General features: G+C 33.6%; 1 protein-coding gene across 2 annotated transcripts in view; it reads right to left on the bottom strand.

Annotated features, from left to right (window-relative positions):
* Positions 1-1,089: 1,089 nt before the first annotated feature.
* LOC137651467 (protein dopey-1 homolog) overlaps positions 1,090-21,262 on the bottom strand; it is a 501,407-nt gene continuing 481,234 nt past the window's right edge. For both annotated transcript variants that reach the window (XM_068384695.1, XM_068384701.1), the window contains one exon: positions 1,090-9,434. In XM_068384695.1, the coding sequence (XP_068240796.1) occupies positions 9,171-9,434 (264 nt within the window). In that variant the 3' untranslated portion in view covers positions 1,090-9,170. The remainder of the gene's footprint in view (positions 9,435-21,262) is intronic.

The following is a 21,262-nucleotide window of genomic DNA, read 5'->3' as shown; positions in this document are numbered from 1 at the left end:
TATTGGAAGTATTATAAACGTGAAAATGCTGCATAGACAGGTTAATAATTACTAACATTTTTGGGTCTAGTGACTAACGGTTTTTGACAAATAATTGATTTTAATAGTTGGGTATTTTTCAGATCTAATGACTAATGTTTTTTTACAATTAGTTAAAGTGGTAATCAAGAAATTGTTGTTCCTGTTTTTATCTACTCTTAAATATTGTTTTTATTTACTCTTTTTTTAATTTTGTTTTTATTTAATTTTCTTTAAATATTATTACAAATGTGTGTTTCATAAGGCCACATTTTCATATGTTAAATAAATTATTGATTAAATGTTGCTGTTACAGTATTCTTTGTATTTACTCTTCTTTAAATTAAGGCATCCTACTGTGATTTTCAAGTTTTAGTTGAAGGAAAGTGATGAGTTGGGACAGTGATGAGCTGGTGGTAATGAGGTGTTCTATTCCCCTAATTGCTTCCTAATCAATAAATGGCATAAATAAAAAACGCTTTGTTTGTTCATCTTTTTTATTTCAAGAGAAGGAAAAGAACTTTTTACAGCTTTTAGAAACTCTTGTGAAACTATGATTATTGCAACTCTGTTTCTACACAGATCACTTTCAAAAGTCAAAAATAATATAGACAAAACAACTACCAATATACAGTACACTTTAATATCAAATAAAATCTATTTTTCACATAATGGCTACCACAACAAAATACACCACATACAAAAATGACAATATTCTAAGATTAAGCAAAGTCAAAATATAACTCCTTACAACTTGCTCATATACATATAGTGAATATTGTTCAAAATGTTAGTAGCAATCGAATCACAGTTCTTCAGTGTTAACTATAAGGCACCTTTTTAGCAAAATACTGACAATGGGAATATAATATTAGGAATACTAATTTACAAACACAAGTACAACATAAACAAATGACAATTCTCAGTATACAGTATTAACTATTCAGTAGGTGCAAAATTTAAGACAGAGCTGTTTCTATTCCTTGAAAGCTATTTACAAAGTCAATCTTGTTCTATATTAGGATAACAGTTTATTTCATATTTCATAAGTCAATAACAGAAATAAAATTCTTAATTTTTCTACATAGTACAGTGTCATCCCTATTAATTTTAACTAGTAATGTTTTCATCTTGAAAAAGAAAAAATATATCTGAATAATGTCAACTTTCGAGTTGTCATCTACTTATTGCCCGTATGTTGCCAACATACAGTATTGCCATAATGCTTCCAGCCTTGACTTTTAAAACTAAACAACAAATGAAACGCATATGTCTAATACCACCATAAAATGCACATTCAATACATACAGTATATTATATACATAAACTTAACCTATATTGAGATTAAAAAAAAAAAAAACTTTGTATAATATGATAAAGTTTGGGTTATAAGAAGAATCAAAACTCTATTAGTACATCTAATCTGAAAACAAATCAGTACTAATATATTCAAAATGTATAAGCACACGAATAATGAGGTCTTCAAACTGGAATGCTTGTGGTGGTAAACTGAATTATATAAGTTGTTAGCAATGCATGAAATTGATAGAGATCATCAGCATCAATTCTCTCAAACTAACTATCATTGCCCTCTTACTAAGCAATTCAGTGGCCTTCATCAAAGTGAATAACCCTCATCCTGAAAAATGCATGGGCTTAATTCCTATTGCAATAAACACTCAAATGTTTAAAATATGTATATAGCCAAACACATCATTAAAACAAGTCCTTGAAAAACCATCTCAAATAATCATAAATTATATCATTTCTAATTCAGCCACTGAAAGACAATAAAAAGTGCAAAGTACCACCAAAATCAGTTATTTCAAGTTAACATCTCGGCTAAACCTATTGTATTTAAACTGAATTCCAATCAGTATAACTCACTTAAAAATTGAAGAGAACATTCCATATTTACAAGACCTACGATGATTTTGTGATGGATGAAATATCACCCAACAAAAGCAACTTCAAAGGTAACAATAAATGCACCTAGGAAGGGTCTAGGAATATCTTTTATTTTCTTTTAAGGTAAATCCTGATATATGGTAAGAATAAATCACTCTTATTCTTACTTAAACCTTAATCTAAATTTGATTTTTTTAATTCATTGTAATATGGGAAATGTACTTTCTTCAAACTCATAAGTTACTCAAAATGTAACTCCTCTTCATACCTCAAAATTCCCCACTCTAACACCCTCAGATTTTTTTCTTTGATAATAATAACTTTCAAAATGATTGAGACTATACAATGGTTACAATAAAATTACGATTTTTACATTCTGATGTCATTAAAATCTACAAAACATGGCCTGACATATAATGTCTCAGATTTTAAATACAGTGATAAGGATATGAAGAATGATATGACCAGCAATGTCAAGCCCTAGGCTGCCTTTATCACTATTCAAGACTAAATTGGAAAAGCACTTTTATGTAACTTACAAAATACTTCTTACCATCAATAAATATACAGTAAATACAATACACTCTTAAAAGAAAACCATTCAAGAGGTAAAATATTTAAATTTTTCATTTTTGTTTTTGTAAGTTATTCTAATAAACAACGAATGCAATTAACATAAAGACATTATCTGAAGGCAATACTAACATCACACAAGAGAAATAAGGAACTGACATATATGAAAAGAAGTGAAATATCAAAAAGAAAATGGCACATGTTGCATTATTGAATAAAAATCATTTATCATGATTTTTTTTTTTTTTGCAAAATTAATTAATGTTTTTAAAGTACATTTGCATTGGCTTCTTAAGAATCACTGTGCTATTTCAAAATGGCAATAAGTCTGGGTGCAGTTCAATTAGTTCCTTACCAATTGTGGGAAGATTCCTGCGATTTAGATATACTGTATAAAATACCAGATAATTGCTGATAAGTTAACAGAGGCTCTTACAATTTTACTTCTGTTTGTATTATCATTCTTAGGTAGTTTACCCAGACCACTGACTTACTCAGCCTTGAAGATTTTGACCCTGTATTAAAATTAAGATTCCATTTATGAAATTGCAACTTTTTAAAATTTTAGAACTAAGTTGAAAAAATGTTGAAACAATGACAAATTTTCCTTAACAAATTTGTCTCTTGAATATTGACATTTTCTGTCATTCAAAATTTGGACATTCTAATCTAATTTTTTTGACAGTCAGTGTTAACATACATTCTCTACATTTAGGAACTGGGTCATGTGGGTTATGAGGTTTATAATTTTGCAGTATATCCAAAGGTTAAACCAGTATGAACACTTCAGCCAGGATAGAGTTACTGTACTTAAGCATAACAATAATTTTGTTCTGAAGAATTCCACTGTAATATGATGGTTTAGTTTTATTCAAATTTATTGTCATTTCTAAAAGTATAATCAATTGCTTCATCAAGTTTATTATATCAATTTCTGGACACTACAATCCACCACACTAGGGATATCTACTATGAGACAAGATCCTTCAGTGTCAATGATATGCTATCATCATTCAGGGATTAATCAGGCCACAATCAAGCAACTTTATTTTACAAATAATAACAAGGTCCTTGAAAATATGTTCTTCTCAGGTTAACTGCCTCATATTGTACTGATATATTTGAAAAAATAACTTAGAATTAATAATATTTAATGTCACTCCGAGTAATGTTGACTCTGTTATACACATACTTCACATAGCCCAAAGGTGTGTAATATACTTGATTTTATTGGTATGACCATCATGCTTGAAATATCTACATGCCAGGCACTAGAGATTCTTGCCTTTACATCGTTGGATATATTCAAGTTTGTAAGCCAGTACAAGTAATGTCAAAAGTCCACCACAACCAGCTGAAATGATTCCTCAGCTACATATCCAAAACTTATGATACATTTCACTTCTCCCATCCCCTAATTTCCCTTCAGATCTACAAAGATCTCAAGCATGAAAATCTCAGCATGAAAATCTCACCTTAGGATTTAAAATCATTGCCTCTATGGATATTTCATAGCATTTGGTGATGACACGAAGATGGTAAATTCTTATCTATTCAAGTCACTACAAAGGGAAGTAGAACAATGAAAATCAAAGTAGTATCCATAAAAATGAGAACAAATATAAAACTGAAGTTAATTACCTTTGGTAATGTAACACAAAGAGCACAAGAAGAGAAACACTTCAAAATAACACTACTGAGCTTTTCTCAAAACTAAATGACATCTCAACCAACACTGCCATTTCAATAACTTTATACAATATCGAGATAAAGTACATATTAAGGAATAAACATAGAAAAGTATTTGCATAAAATCTTTAAACAACAGTCTTATTACAAGAAGAAGATAGTTGAACAGAAATTAATAATGTAAAAGCTAATGCCAATAAAACCTTCAAACTAAAAGGATGGCAATGCAAGTAGTATACCATTGTTGCACTTAAGTTTGTTAGCTACTATATGACTATACTATTAAATATGACTATATAAGTTAAAATTACTACCAGATCATTTTCTATTTCCAGTTTGATTCAACATTTGATTAAATATACACCCAAGTATATATGGCATATCTACGTAATGACAATCACATCATATTTTTTTCAGAGTTCAAATTATCCAGTAAGTCTACAATGCTGGGGCCATATAACACTCATTGCAGAAACACCTTTTTGAATAAAAAAAACATTTTACTTACCTCTCTTAGATTGAGATAATTACTGATAGTCAAGAAAAGGCAAGTACTTTTCCCTAAAAGCAAACCTGAAGAGTAATCTTTTTTGTCAAATATTAAGATTTAATTTATACAAATTTAGTCATTTTATTTAGTTATGCCTTAAAGAATCATTAATAGCCAATTTCTTTGAGTAGTTCAAGTTGATGATTTTCCAACATTATTTCACTCATTATTTCTTGCCTTTATTTCATGATAATATTGATTGATTTAATCCTTAATTAACTGCTGATAGTTTAGACAAATTATAAGACTATTATTCTTAGTTTATTGAAGATCAATGAATGCTATTTTCTCTTATGGTTTAATTGTTTTTGTGATTATAAAGTCTGTGGTTTTTTAGAGGAAAATATAGAGGAGGAGTAGGAGCAGCATGTAATTTCAAACCCAATGAAAGTTACTGATTTCAGTGATTCATAGTAATTTCCCCCTAGACAATAATTTCTATAGAAAATCAGTTAATCCCGTCAATTCACTTTATCTTACAAAGGAATGGATACAAAACTAAGGATTTTAACTTATTTTGCCCAACAAAACATGAACTAACATTATGTTCTCAATATTCAATACTGACAATAGAAAGAAACTCTTTGAAAACTCATGAAAATATTTAAGTTGTTTATTTTCTAACAGTTTGGTGTTAGATTCACTATGACTGGATTCGTAAAAAAATTCTTTATGCAATATGGGTCAGTTGATCAGCTAAATCAATAAAATATTCCTATGCTAGTCATTAAATAATTTAGCAGCATAGTATTAGTAGCTTAAAAAATTGATATACAATATCTCAATAGAGATAAAATAAAAATAAAATAACTGATAATCAGTAAACATTCCCTATCCTGAATAAAGTACACTTTGTGAATAGTTGATGAAGAACTCTACAATGGACAACAACAGTCATCATGAGAACCCTCAAGAAAAAAAATGTGATAAATAATTCCCATTTCCCACTTCTTAAAATTAGAGAAAATATTAAGAATAAAACACTTTCCCTAAAGAATAAGCCTTTGATCTCTCATTAGATTAGTTTGTATAAACTTACATACCCTCTAAACACTAATAAATCCTTCATGAGATTTCCCAGATTAATAATATCAGACACTGATAACAGATGCATTTAAACAAATAAAATCCTACTATGCAAGATTAAAACTGGCATTGAAGCAATTTCTAACTTTCACATGAGTTGAGTGATTCGTAATTTGTACAACAGGACTTCATATATCAACTACTAGAACAAATGTAATCAATGATTACTTACATTGGTGTGCATTAACTAGAACTGTTCCTAGGGCTAAAAATACAAGCCTTCATTTTTTTTCTATTATATGTTCCTTTCTTTCTTTACTGTCAAGTAAGGCAATTTTTTTTAACAATTTCTTTATAATTCAATTAATTTTAGAGAAAGCTTTGAAAAGAAGTGACATATTTTGTATATCCACTAATCAATTATTCCACTAATCAATTATTCAAATAGGGATACTTCTTGCTTTACTTTGATTTTATTCCCTGAATTCTAATCGCTTCAAGCCACAACATTTTGGTTAATACTATTCATGCAAGAAGTGCTATTGATGCAAAAAAGAGTTTCCATCTTAGATAACCATAATTTTTTTTTTAAAAATTAAGATTCTGCACGAGTTCGCTATCAAATCAAATTGTCCTTGGAAAATAATTCACATAATCATTTTACACTCATTGTCTTTTGCTATATCAGATTGCGCTGAAAAATCACTGCCCAGAGTTCAATGACCATCCTAATGTATATTATGAGGCAAACTGTTACTAGATTTCCCTTCACTTCAAGAAGCATAACACATGAAAATATAATTTTGCAAACTTTTACTGATCCTAAAAGCAACGGCTTAAGAGTGTATTTGAAAAAATAGGATTGCATTATATTTTCTTAGAAAATTTATAAAAGACAAAGTTAATGGAGGGAAAGAACTATGTGTGATCAGCCATTAAATTATCAATCTTTCTATTAATCATCCATGAGTGAAATAATAAAATATATTCATAATTATACTCCCTTATATCATGACCTACTATAAGGCAAATCAATGAGATTTAAAAATAAGGAAATAAAACTGGCCATGTTCAAAATTGTAATAACTGTAAATCTAATCCTCCCAGTTGTCAATGTTTGCTCAAATTTGCACACAGTATTACAAAGTTATAAAAGTAATACTGTGTAACCTACAATTTTGAAAATTTAGCAGAATAATACTTTCCAAAACATTTTGTTAAATTTAGAACCACTAAATTTTTTTTTTATTAAAATTGACGTACTGTACTGTACAATGCTACAAATAATTTTCAAGGACAGGTAAGGAAAATGCCTACGTACAAATTCTTTACATAAATGTTTTGTGGTATTTTGCCTCTTCAACTTTACAACTGATGAAAAAAATGCATTCAGGAATCTTTCCCTTAAAACATTATATATAGCACATTTTTCTTTACTTTTACTACTACAACTATTGATCTATCTGGTAAGCATCAACAGCTATTTCCTGGTTTTCCCTAGTACTAGCTTGTGTTGAGAGGGGCTTGGGCACTGATCATCTATACTGTATATATGGTCAGTCTCGAATACCTTGTGTCACAAGTGTAATGACTTATTCCTTACCTCTGATGCACATGAGTGACCTTTAAATCCTTACATTATCTATTCTATGAAAATATAAATGTATAGTTTTATGTAGCCCATGTAAAGTTAAAGTACACAATGCCTCACTATTGCTTATGGAGTTTCAAGAATGAGATAAGAAATGAAGATTAATCTAATGTGAGAAAAAGAAATTAAATTTGTAAATATACAGTATATCCATTAAAATGGATTGACTACCTTTATTTGGCTCGGTATTCAACAATTCTTTTTAAACATTTTTAAATCACACACACACACGCATCTCTCCAAAGAAAAAACAATCAATGATGAGTAAAAAATGTTTCTAGGCCTTTGTTTAGTGCTGAAATAAATTATTCAGAATACAGTAAAACTAGACATCAAATCAGGGCAATTATTGTACTATCCATAGAAACAAATTAACTCAACAACCCTATCTACTGTAGAATTTGAACTACATTTTAAACATTATAGTGTACCTTACATGTTAAGATGTGTCATTTTCATCTATAATAACCATCTTCCATAAACTAGCAGTTTTCTACTAGCACCAAATAAAACAAAAGAACTTGACTATATAAAGAAAAAAATAAACTCAATGTACTACACAATTACATAATCATACATACTGGATTTATGAAAATGACATGAAAACAAACTAGAATCAATTACAGGTAGAGAAAAAAATAAATGCTCATAAATTCTGGTATTTAAAGAAAATGGCATAATAAGTAATGGTGTAAGAAGAGTACTATTCCATATTGGACGATAATCCTTGAGAAACTGCTCTTCACATACCTTTTCAGTAAAAACATCTACACAAAAGCATAAAAAAATTAAGCGGCAGAATATGAAATAATTATATCCCTGACCTACACTACTTTTTTTCAAATTGCAAAGTACTGTAACAGTAGTTTTATGCTATTACCTATGATATTCAAAGGTTACAATGACAAATGCCTTCTTCCTATATATTTACTGTATTTTATGACTGTAAACTACTTACATGAATATATATAGTATGCAAGACCATCATGTTAATATAAAACAAAATCAATGGCTGCAATATTTGCCTAACAAGTAAGCACTGGGAACCCCTAATGGTATATTCTTATCTCACTACAAGACTTTTCCAGCTCTAAATGGTAGGTAAATTACTCACATCCCAATGCTTAGCAAGTCCAGTTTCAGCCTCCAATAGTAATGGTTTTTCTTCATATCTAACCATTGAAATCATAACTAAACTCAAAATCAATAAACTGAAATAAGGCAAAACATATCTAATAATTAACTAGCTATTTCAGTTTCATACATCAGCAGCCTAATAACTTATATTTCAACTAAAAAATTTCAATGTGTTTAGAAGGCTATCTCATATATCATTGTGTATATCGGCATTTAATTACGTAGGTCTCTTTATATTGTACTCTGCAACTGAAAAAAACCCATGGCATAAAAAATTACTTCTATAAACTATAATCTTCATGCCTCACTCAGAAAAGAAAAAACAATCTCAAAATATCAAAAAAATAATATATATAAAACCACTGACATTTTTGCTCCGTGAAAAAATCTTTTATCTCCAAAACCATGTACAATACCATAGCAAAACCTGAAATAATTAACATATGCTGTGACTGCTATAACAGCTACAGCTGCCCCTGAATGATTGGCTTCTTAGCATTTAATGGGAATTATTGCCAGCAAAATCAACAGCAAAACCAGTTCATCTACAATAAATCTTTGGTTGATAACTAATATAATCACAGTGGAAAAAAATACACTATTGTAAAACCAAAATATCTATGAAGGCAAGGGTTCGAGGAAATCCCTTTCAATAACTACCTCAATGTGAGAAAGACTAGAGGATAGACCAGCTCCTGAAGTAGACACAGTTGATGCAAAAGTTGAATGACCAACTGTTGCTGCTGCTGGAGTAAATGATGGGGATACCAAGGTATTGAAGAATGGCTGAAGATCTACCAAAGTAGATATATTTGGGGTGGTAAGTAACAAATGACCTGGCCGATGGTCGAGCAATTTGCCTTGGTTTTCATTATTTGCAGGCTGTAATGGAAAAGAAAAAGAAAAAAGTGTGAATAGATTTGAAAATTATTTTATTTGATATGTATTGTTCTGCAAATAAATCTAAATTGAATATATAAGTATCTGTTAAATCCTTAAAATAATATACTACAACTGTATCTATCTACTTCTATTCTTTATGTGTGCATAAAGTAACCCTACCTTAATAAAACCTCCTGTTAGGTCAATTGCTTGAATATTTTGAAAGTTTATAAAACCTAGCATTGGCACAGCTTACATTCGTAAGTGCTATAGAACCAACAATGCATTAATGAGGAGTTACAAAATACTTTACAAATGAAAAATACCTGGCATTTTTTATCTAATCAAAATACCATAACAGGCTTAGACTAACAAAGACTTCCATTCTATTAAGGAGAATTGGTCATAATTCCTTCAGCTATCCAGCCCAAATTTCCATTGACAATCCAAATATGTTCGTGTTCATTTACTCACAACCTGCTACCCCTCTTACTTATGCATTCTGTCTTACCTCTTGTCTCCTAATTCAATTTGGCAGATTTACTCCCGAATACCCATACAAATCAATAGTTTCCACTCTTCTACCATCCATATCAACATTTATTGCTTCAACTTCTGTTTACCTTCATAACTTTGCTTATTTCTATGAATCTCCCCTGATGTTCATATTGCTTTTTCTCCAAAAGCTCGGTATATCGATGTTTACCACCAGCTTTTAGTAAAAAATTTCCCATTTTCTTTCCATTCAACAGACACATGTGTGATGTTATGAGAGAATTTCATATTGAATAAGTCAATATATGTATGTGATTAGCTATTTAATAAGTTTTGTTTGTTAATTAAACAATAGAGAGACAAATAAAATTAGATGATTTTGAAAAGAGAGTGACAGACTAGCAATGAAAAAAGAGAGGAGTGTAAGAGCATTGTGTGCGCTACAAGCTGCTGTTATAGATTCGAAAACACAAACATCCTTGTGAGATAGATTACTCAGTTGAATGAGTCATTGCCCCGCAATGTTCGCTGGCCACCAAGAAAGCCGGTAACAATGATTTTTATCAATTTTCCAATGTAGAAGAGATTTGTAAAATCGTTGTACACCAAAGTTCATTCAGTAAATTAGAAAACTAAATGGCATTTTACCTGCACCCGTATCTCTTGAGAATCCTAAAAATGCAAGTAATTAGCGTAATGAAATATAAAAGGCAGTATTACCTCAACATAACACTTAGAATAATAACTTATAAAATATTAATTCAAAATATAAAAGAATTGAAGCTATTTCTTAAATATTCTGCCCCAATAGCTTCACATTGGTGACAGCTTAAATGGATAAAATACTGTGTGATATTTAATAGTGCAAGAATTAATAATAAACTTTTTACAGATAAGCAGTGAAGACATTGCAGAGTTAACATCAAGATGGTAAATTAATAGCGAGGACATGAGACGAAACAAGAGTTTAAACACAAGGAATTCACCCAAGATGTGTGAGTGAAAAAATCTCTCTCTTCGTCGTAGTGCAAAATGAAAATAGTCTCTCGGTATAAGTAGGGAAAATTAAGAAATTGTCTCTCATTTAGGAATAGGAATTTTTATCTTGCTAAGAAATTCTTGATGTATGAATTATTTCATAATTATTTTCTTGTGTAATCAAAATGTGATGATTTTTTTTTTGTAAGTGATGATGATGATGTCAGCTCATACAATTTAGGAGTGAAATGTCATTTACAATTACAGAAGTAGGTGTAAAACACAAACAAGTAACTTCCCATAAAACCTGAGTTTAAAGAATTAAACCAAATAACTAACCCCGCTAACATGAATTCGGTAGGGAAATTAACACAAACAAGTTTTTGAGGAAATATAGGTAGGAATAACCCAGATACAAGAGGTTATAGAAATATACAGTGGATAAGTGGTTAGCTAATACTGAAAGTAGAATAGTTAGTCTGAGAATAAACAATGAGGCAGAAAAAATTAAACAGGCTATGTAACTGAATACATATGTAGGTAATGCTCACACAACCTTGGATGGTAAGGGTTTTATAAATGTAGCAACTTTCAGCGAATTTAATGAAAAATGTAGTCAAATGTGGCGATCCAACAAAGACACAGACAGGTTAACAAATCTACTCAAGTTCCTATCAGAAAAATATGAGGGTGGCTCGATGAATAAATTTGCCACAAACATGGAGGATCACATAGCAACAGTAAAGAAGGACATGATTCCTTTGCCAAAGGTAAAATTCATTGCTAATGATAATTCCCTAAATGTAGACTTAGATGAGGCATTAACTCATGTGATAGATAGCATTCTAGATATGAGTTTTTACGAAGAGAAAGGGAAATTAGTAATAATTATAGGAAATCAGGGTGTAAAATCTAAAGAAAAAATAACCACAAATCCTACCAGAGAAACTCAAAATAATTCAAATAGTTGTAGGGAAGTTAGAACAGTAGATTAAAATGAGGCGCTAATTACCCTAGAATTAAACAGAATAATGGGCAGAAATTTAGGGCAAAGACAATTTAAAAGAAATAGAGAGGACACATTTAAATCTAAGGGAAGATTACATAAAAAGGGAGATAGAAATCAGGTAAAATATTGTAAATGGGGAGAACACACAGGACAAAAAGGCAGGCACAGAAAACAAGAACCTTGTCATGAAATAAGAGAAGACACTTCTCAGAATGCCCCTCGGGCACAAAGAAAGAGAATCTCAAATCCTCCAAATAGTGCAAATGAAAAAAGTTTAAAATAGTTAGCCGGATGAAAAGAAAGACAGGAAGACAGGGAAAATATTATATAGGAAAGATAGGCATATGTAGCGGAGGTACATCCACGTTGCAAGTGACTATTTTATCTTATATAGATTCTGGCAAATACAGTTGATATACTACGATGCAATACAGTGATTGTTTATTTAAAAAGACCTGCTTACTAATTTTAAGGGTGAAAATAAGTGATTTAAAGAAATGAAATGCAAACAATTAAAAATAGGGTTATAAACCCTCAGGTTAAATAGAGTATTATTAGCCAAAATGTGCCAAATGATGAATGAAGAATTCATTTTTTAAAGTAGCATTTCCTGATAGAGCCTTAAGATATCATTAAAAATGATACAATGATGAAGAATGAATTTTATTGTGAGAAGTGCAGGCTTGAAATAAAAATAAGATAGTCAGGATGTATGATTCTACTTGTCAAAGGCAAGTCTTTTACAAAACTACCCACTTTGTAGAAGACGAATTTGACAGAAGAAACAGACTCAAGACTAAGAAAGGGAAATGGAATTTAAATAAAATGGCAAGGAAGAATAAGAAATTTGAGAAATAGGAAGAGTAGCAAAGAATGAATTATTCCTTGTGAATATATCATAGGCGCCATATAAATAAAAATAAAATGTTGACAGAAAAAAAAGGGAACAGAATAGAATGGCTTAAATAAAAGGGAATTCCAAGACATTATTGTGATAGGCAAATAGAATAATATTGTTATAAGCAGAAGAAATATAAATGATGCTATAATCATATGAATTAAAAAGAAAAAGGATGCTGTTAGGCACAGAGATTTAAAAATGAAGATAGAAGCATAAGAATTAATAAATGAGCTATGATGCTATAAGTAAATATAAAGTCTGATCAGTACTGAAATATAAAAAGCTAGAGTTTAGCAAGAGAAGTCATAATGATGTCTAAATAAAGAAAATAACCCAAAGGTATATAAAGAAGATAAGTTAAGTAAAAATAGGATGCCAGAGTCTGTCAAAAGAGACAATAAAGTAGTTCAGATGAAGGGAAATGAATGCACACTATTTAATTAATATTACTCCAAATAAAATACCTCATCTGAAGGCGGGTAATGACTTCTAAAATAAAGGAGTAGAGATTACAGTTAAGTAATCAGAAAGGGGCATAATTTACCATAAGGAGCACAGATGTAGGGATAGATGAGAAATAGTCAGAGAATAACCATTTCAGGCGATAGGTTAGGCAGAATAAAAGAGTTGCAACTAAAATTAATAGAAACATCAGTGCCAGAACCTGCCAAAACTTGCTAAACTTTTTATATACCAATACAAATTATATAATATTACCTATTAGCCAATGTCCCATAATGGAACACTGTGAGTTTTAAAATAAATAAGTCTCAGTATAAATCTTCCAAGATATATTTCCTAATGAGTATAGAAGTTTTAGACTGATATAGGTCATCATAAGTGGAATTAAAATGCAAAATATAAAATATCTATCCCAATAACAAAAGATGTTTTGGCTCAGTTATTGAGGCGCAATGATACATAGTTGATATTGTAAGTACCAGGGTCAAAGAACACAAGCCATTCACGGCTATTAGCAATTTTGAAGATTATTAGAATTTAGAGTGAAGTTGACGGGCTAACTTTAACTCCTCTAACTATTAATAGAATGATGATCTAAATTTTTGGAGACATAGAGAATGAATAAGCTTATAGAATGAGGTTACTAAGTTTAGTAAGAACACAGAGAGCCATTTAAAATAATAGAACTAGTCTAGAAATAGGGAGAAAGGCAGGATAAAGATCAAGATTAATGAGTGACCCATCCCTAGATTTGAATAGGGCAAGTAAACATTATAGATAGATTTTGAATAGGGCAAGTAAACATCATAGATAGATTTTGAATAGGGCAAGTAAACATTATAGATAGATTTTGAATAGGGAAAGTAAACCTTATAGGCAGATTTAACATATGTAGAGAAACATGGGTTAAAGTGAAAATCCTGCTCCAATTAGATTTGAAAGATGTAGGTGGTTTTTTAGAATGATAGGATCTTAGGGAATAATTAAGCAGCACTTGCTAATTTAGTCAAGCCTTAAAATAAAATTAACCAAAAAAGATGAAGTGTGAAATGAAATAGAAGGCTAAAACAATGAAGAGAAATGAATTATTGATCCTAAATTAGTTTAACCCGATCTCTTACCAAGGAGTTATAAAAACAATGTGTGATGCCTCATAAATATAAAAAAGAAATGTCTCATTATAAAGGTGAAACCCAGAGGGTAGTGAATTATGATATTAGTCTTAAATCATGAAAAATTACCATGTAGGATAGATTACCAAATTAATGGTCTAGAACAGTTTAGGAATTTGTGTTAGGGAATAGAGTGAATGTACTTATTCATCCTAAAATTGATTGTGATTTTGTTGTCTAGGAAGGACTATTGTTGATGACTGAATGAAGGGAATCTTAGGATCCTTAGAGTACTGGATGTTTGTCCAAGATTTAAATATATTATTGGTAGGTTTAAAAATGATAAAAGAAGGATTATCTAAAAAGACATGAAGATGTTAAGAGAATTATTACCAATACTGTATTTTGTTTCAGTTGTCAGGTACGAGACTTAGATTTAGGAAGAATTAAAATAGAACAAGAGAAACCAAGGGTTATTAGAAATTTTGTAGGTGACTTACTCCAAAAATAAGAATCATAGATCAGAATTGCATATTACTTAAAGGAATACATATAAAGATTAGGGAGAAAATACTCGTTTAAGAATAGAAATTCCTGACATACTAACAAAGTACTAACAATAACTCATGCTCAAGTTAGTAGGACATCCATTAATTGAAGAATGCATTTAATGATAAATCAATTTTTGACCTAAAATAGATGTTTGAAAATGTAAAATTAAAGCCTAAACATAAGAAGTATAAAGGTCATGTAAAGGTAAGAATCCCTTTCGAAAGTAAGATTGCATTTTCCAATCCCATAGTGGTGGTACTAATGGATTACCAGGGACTTTGTTCCTAAAACTTAGCAAATAATTAAAACACACTGGTCTACATAGAATTTGATTTGATACAGAAAGGGTTGATAAGTCTGTAACATAATAATTTGAGACCAGGATAAATAACTAGACATTCGTGTTTCAAGATATTTCTCTCGGACAATGCACACAAATTTACTAGTGATTATTGAAAACTGTGCAACATTTTCCTATAGTAAAAAAGGTGAAATAAGCCATGATAAGTCAAGTTAAAATAGAGAAACAAAAGGGGCAGATAAAATAAATAGAAAGGGGTTGAGGATGTCCTGCAAACTATAGATAGACCAACATAGAACACTGATATCAATTATTTTGAAGATAACAAATTTACTTTGAAAAACTCGGCTTATGGAAAACATCAGATTTTTGTTCTATAGATTTGAGAGAGACTACTAAACTCCTTGTGAAATGACATGGAAAATTTCGGGCATTCATACAAAGATTGAGGGTAACAAATAATAAATATTGTAATTATGTAAAGTGAGTTATCCTAGAACTTAAATATGTATGTATTTCATGAGCACCAAAGAAGGTCTAAATGATGTCTCCAAATGATTAAGGGTAAAATGAGAATTGTTTTATTGAATTACAAAGGAAGGTAAAATGAGAAATTTTTTTGATAAAGTTATGGGTAATGATGAGTTGATGAATAGAAACCTATAGGTGATTGATGATTTACAAGTGTACTGATTTATTGATTTAATAACGATGCCAATAGAGCAAAGGAGTTATTATTGCATTTTATAGGTGATGCATTGAGTAATATTTGTGTAACACATGTAACAATGATAAAAATGCATGTAAATAATGATTTTGATTATGATATGAATGTTGATTAAGTTAACTTGAATAAATGTGAAGAAAGGGTAATAATCAAAACAATTTTTTATATAAAAAGATGAGCTATGTGCTACAGTCACACTGAATATAACTAATAAATTGAAGTGAGAAAAGATTTAAGTAATTGAAGATGTAAAACTGTGCACCAGTAATAAACTTAAGAGAAGCTAAATGTTTCAAAAGGGTATTATTATGTACTGAATGTGTTTCTTTATTATGAAATAATTATGATGCTTGAATATTTATGATACTAATATATACGAGTATTTTGGGGCATTTGAAGGTAAAAGAAACCTTGTGTTTTTACCCATATTTTATAACAAGAATTTTTTATGATTTTGTATGCATTTTTACAAATATAATGATGTGATTTTAGGAGAAATGTTTCTTTTTATGCCATTAATAACAAAGATTTATCATGATAAGATTGATGAGAAAAATGATTTACAATAACAATGTGTAATGATGTGTAATGTTGGAAAATGTTTATCAATATTTTGATTACAATTGAATAATACTCTGGGTGAGTAATAATGAGCAAGACAATTTTTTTATTGCAGAAATATTTCTGATAAACTTGAATTGATGTGTGTGTTTGAACATTTATTTACTGGCAATTATTGCATTTCATTTGAAAATGAGATTTTTTTTTACATCAATAAGAGCGAGATTTTTTTTGGTCAAAGGTAATGGAAAATATAACTTGAATAAGAAGTTGAATATAAAGGCATTTCATAATTACTTGCACAGTTGATCACAGTTGACATTATTAATTTTGCCTTAGGTACCCAGAGGATTAAGGGTTAAATATTCCATTACTAAGAGTTGAGAAAATGACATATATCAATTTTTTTGTTCATTTATTTGATGAGAACAGGAATTTTCCTAAATAGATGGATGATAAACATATTTTGTGTATAAATAAGCAATTGTATTATTTTCAACTATGATCGATGAATACTTTTTCAATGATGATTTTGATTTGTTGTGTTGAGATGCATTTTCTTTTCATGATGATGATTAAGTAATGAATTATAAGGGAACTACAATTTTTTTGTAGTAGCACCCTCCCTGACTTTGGCCACGAGCCACCACTGCGTTTGATGTTTCCACACGCCTGCTTGCAGTACCTGTGTCAATGAGTACAGTAGTTTCTTTTAAAAGCTAGGGACGTACTGATGCCCCGAATGTCATGAACTCTAGGTCGAAGAGCAGGAGGAGGGTCTATGACCTGCATTCAAGGTAATACTGTACCTCAAACTCCTCACTGGGCAAAATAACAGTTCATCTGGGTCATCGGTTAAAGAACAAAAAATTCCAATCAAGGGCCCAAATCTACGATTCGCTACTCCTGGATTTTGAATCTTAGCAATAAACTCAAGGACAAAGCTGAGTGTTATCGCTACTCCTGGATTTTGAATCTTAGCAATAAACTCAAGGACAAAGCTGAGTGTTATCTCCCCCATCCCCTTGAATGAGGAATGTCATAGGATAGACTATGAAGAGCGCTGACCTTCTTGGCTGAAGCCAAAGTGAGCAGGAACACCGCTTTCAACGTGATGTGGCAATCTGTTGCCTGGCGTAATAGTTCATAGGGAGCACCCTTCAGAGACCGAAGGATGCGAACCATGTTCCAAGGGGAAGGTCTAACTTCCGACTGAGGGCAAGTAAGTTTGTAACTTCATATGAAGAGTAGCCTTTCCTTGCCAAGACCAAGAGAAGCTTTTCCTCCCAAAGGTAAACAAGGAACTCCGCTATTGTTTGAATAGTAGCCTCGAGAGGAGAGATACCCCTTCCATGACACCAACCACAGAAAACAATCCACTTGGCATGGCAGACTGAAGCCGAGGATCTTCACAGGTATCCAGACATTCTTCTCGCAACTTGTTGCGAAAAGCCTCTCAGTGAAAGGAGATGCTGGATAGTCTCCAAGCGTGAAGACGAAGAGAAGCTATTGCTTTGTGAAAAATGTTCACGAGTGGCTGTTTGAGAACAGTAGAGCTAAGAAGGTCCGGGAACCACTCTCCGTGCCGTGATGCAATAGCGGAAGCATGAGTGTCATGGATAGGTTGTTGGATGCTCTATCTTGTTAAGCACCCTTCTCATGAGAAAAAATGGGGAAAGGCGTACACGTCGATGTTGTCCCACCGTTGTTCAAATACATTTTACCACAAGCCTGAGGGCCAAGGACTGAGGAATAGTAGAGCGGGAGCCTAAAGTTCGGGGACGTTGCGAATAGATCCACAGTCAGGAACCCCTCAAAGTCAGGACTTTGTTGGTTATAAGATGATTCAAAGGTCACTTGGAGCCCACTACCTGAATAGCTCTGCTCAGATTGTTCCAAAGCACATTCCTCTTGCCAGGAATGAAGCAAGGTGATAGGGACACCAAGATGTCTTCTGTCCATCTCAGTCTCTCTACTGCTTGATGGCATAGAGGCTGCAAAAAGGTACCACCTTGTTTGTTTACGTAAGCCACTACTGTGGTGTTGTTGCTCATCAGCACCACAGAGTGATCAGCCACAAATTGGTGGAGGGCTAGAAAGGCTGCTCTCATCTCTAAGAGATTTATGTGCTGGTACCTTTTGGACTCAGACCAAAGCCACGAGGTCGTGTGGTGCAGCATGTAGGCCCTTCACCCATCTTTCGATGTGTCCTAATACAGCATCAATTCTGGGGGAGGAACGAGAAGGTTTGTCCCTCTGCGGAGATTCTCGGCTGTCGCCCACCACTGAAGGTCCATCAGTTGCTCTGGTCCCATGGGGACCAAATATCTGGGGCGTCAGGGTACTGACTACTCATGGATTTTAACCGCCACTGAAGAGATCGAATTCCGAGGCGGCTTTTAGGAACCAAACGGGCCAGGGATGACAGGTGACCAAGAATATGCAACCACTGCTGGACTGGAAGCTCATCTCGTCTGAGAAAGGGACTTACTACCTTCCTCAGCCTCTGAATTCTGTCATCTGATGGAAAAACTTTCTGTAATTTGGTGTCTATTATCATACCGAGGTACAGTATACTAATCTCTGGGAGGGTACCAGGGATGACTTCTCGATGTTTATCACGATCCTCAGATCCTGACAAAGCTCGAAGAGTTTGTCTCTGTGCTAAAGAAGGGTTGCTACCGAGTCTTCTAGGATCAGTCAATCGTCAAGATATCTTAGCAGACGAATGCCAATCCTGTGAGACCAAGATGACATTAGGGCGAACACCCTCGTGAATATCTGGACTGCTATGGAAAGACCGAAGCACAGTACCCTGAACTGGTATTGCCTGTTTTCAAGTACGATCCAGAGATACTTCCTTGAAGACAGATGGAATGAGATCTGGAAGTATGTATCTTTGAGATCCAGCACACGCATGAAGTCCTGTGGTCTTACCGCTTGTCTGACCGTGCCTGTTGTCTCCATTCTGAACGTAGTTTGAAGAAAAAACTTGTTCAGGGACGAGAGATCGATGACTGATCTCCAGCCTCCAGATGCCTTTTTCACAAGAAAGAGTTGACTGAAGAAGCCTGGAGAGCTGCCGTGGATTTCCTGGAGATAGCCCTTTGCGGATTCCTTCGCGCAGGAGCTCAATGGGACTGGATCATGAGTCAGTGGAGGAAGAGCTTGAGTGAATGGGATGTGATACCCTGAATGAATCATAGAGGCTGTCCAAGGATCGGCCCCATGCTGCAGCCACTTCTGCCAGTGTCATTGCAAGCATCCCCCCCAACATGTGGGCAGATGAGAGAATTGCCCTCCCTGGTGGGAGCAACCTCTGCCACTTCCCTTACTCCCTTTTCCTCCTCTGGAGGACTTGGAACCATTTTGATCTTTTGCAGGAAAAGGCTGCTTCAACACCTTTTTGGAGGACCCTGCTGTCCTACTGGTCGAGGGTATGTTGGTCGGCGGCTGCTTCTTAGCAGCTGGTGGAGCCTCACAGTAGGGCCCAGATGCGAAGGCCCTACGAAGAAGAGAGTGCTGGTTGAACTTCCTCCATTATCGAGCCGCCCTCTCAACCACTTCGGCTTGAACAAGGAAGAACCGTTCAAGGTGGAGTGGCTGAGCCTGGTGACTTCAGCCTGGGGGGACCTGACTATAGAACTTCTCGATCACCGCATCCCGTTGCCTAAGAATTGTGTTCGCCCACAGGTTAACTACCTGGTGAGCAAGGAACTCTATGGTGTGGGTACCAGATAAAAGGAAGGGCACACATACCTCCTTATAGAATCCTTGGACCAATCCTCAGTTCTAACAAAGTGGCCCACTGATCACAGCCATAGAGCTAGCCACAAAGTAGCCTGCATGGCGTACTTCACTACCTTCTCCATGTTCAGGATCTCAAGATGCTGAAAAGGAGGCCGAGAGCCCAGAAATCCTCTTGAACAACACTCCCCTCGAGAGACTCTATGGAGGAGTCCAGAGGTAAAGGAGGAAAGGCTCGTCCGAGACCTCATAGTATCTCCTCTGCTGGACGAATGGTGGTGGGAGGAGCTTAGAGGACGAACCCGCTCTAAGCAAACTAGGAGCCAGGGATCTGAGAGAACGCCTTCTTTCTGGCTGCCGTCAACCCCTTCCACCAGGGCAAAGCTGCACTGACCTTAGGTGGTCATTGGGTACCGTACACATGGTTAAGGACCATGTCTTTACCCTCCCAAATTGCCGTCTCTGGGTCAGACAACCAATTGATGGCTCTCATGCAAGATAGGACTTGCCAGAAGGTGTACTCCAACAATCTTTGTTCAGCTTCGGAGTTGATCTTAGAACCTGCAGCCCTAGGGAGGTAGTCATCATCCATGTCCAATTCATCATGCTCTCACACATCGGAGCCCCAGGTGGATCAATGTCATCAATGGAAGGATGTCACTTGGAGACGTTCCTGCTGCCCGGGAGGATCCGTGAGCTCTCTTGTGCAAAAGAGGTGCTCTAGCCTTTGCCTTCTTGGGCACCGTCCTACTGTCCTTAGACTCTCTGTGATGCAGTATAAATTCCTCCAACAAAGCAGGTCTGGAAGGTTCCTACCATCCTAAAGAGGTCTGAACCTTTCTTGCAGGAGGTTCCTTGTCGTGCTCCGGTGGTTTGGAAACAGGGTTAGGTTCTGGAGGAACCCCCTTGAAGGGAGACGGCTGGAACTTAGGTATGAGGGTGATCTCCCGAGGGGAATCCAAGCCTCAGTTTGTACGAGGGTG

Source organism: Palaemon carinicauda, chromosome 1, assembly GCF_036898095.1.
Source record: "Palaemon carinicauda isolate YSFRI2023 chromosome 1, ASM3689809v2, whole genome shotgun sequence".
NCBI lineage: Eukaryota > Metazoa > Arthropoda > Malacostraca > Decapoda > Palaemonidae > Palaemon > Palaemon carinicauda.
The sequence above is the reverse complement of the archived record's forward strand: the minus strand, read 5'-3'. Positions and strand labels throughout refer to the sequence as shown.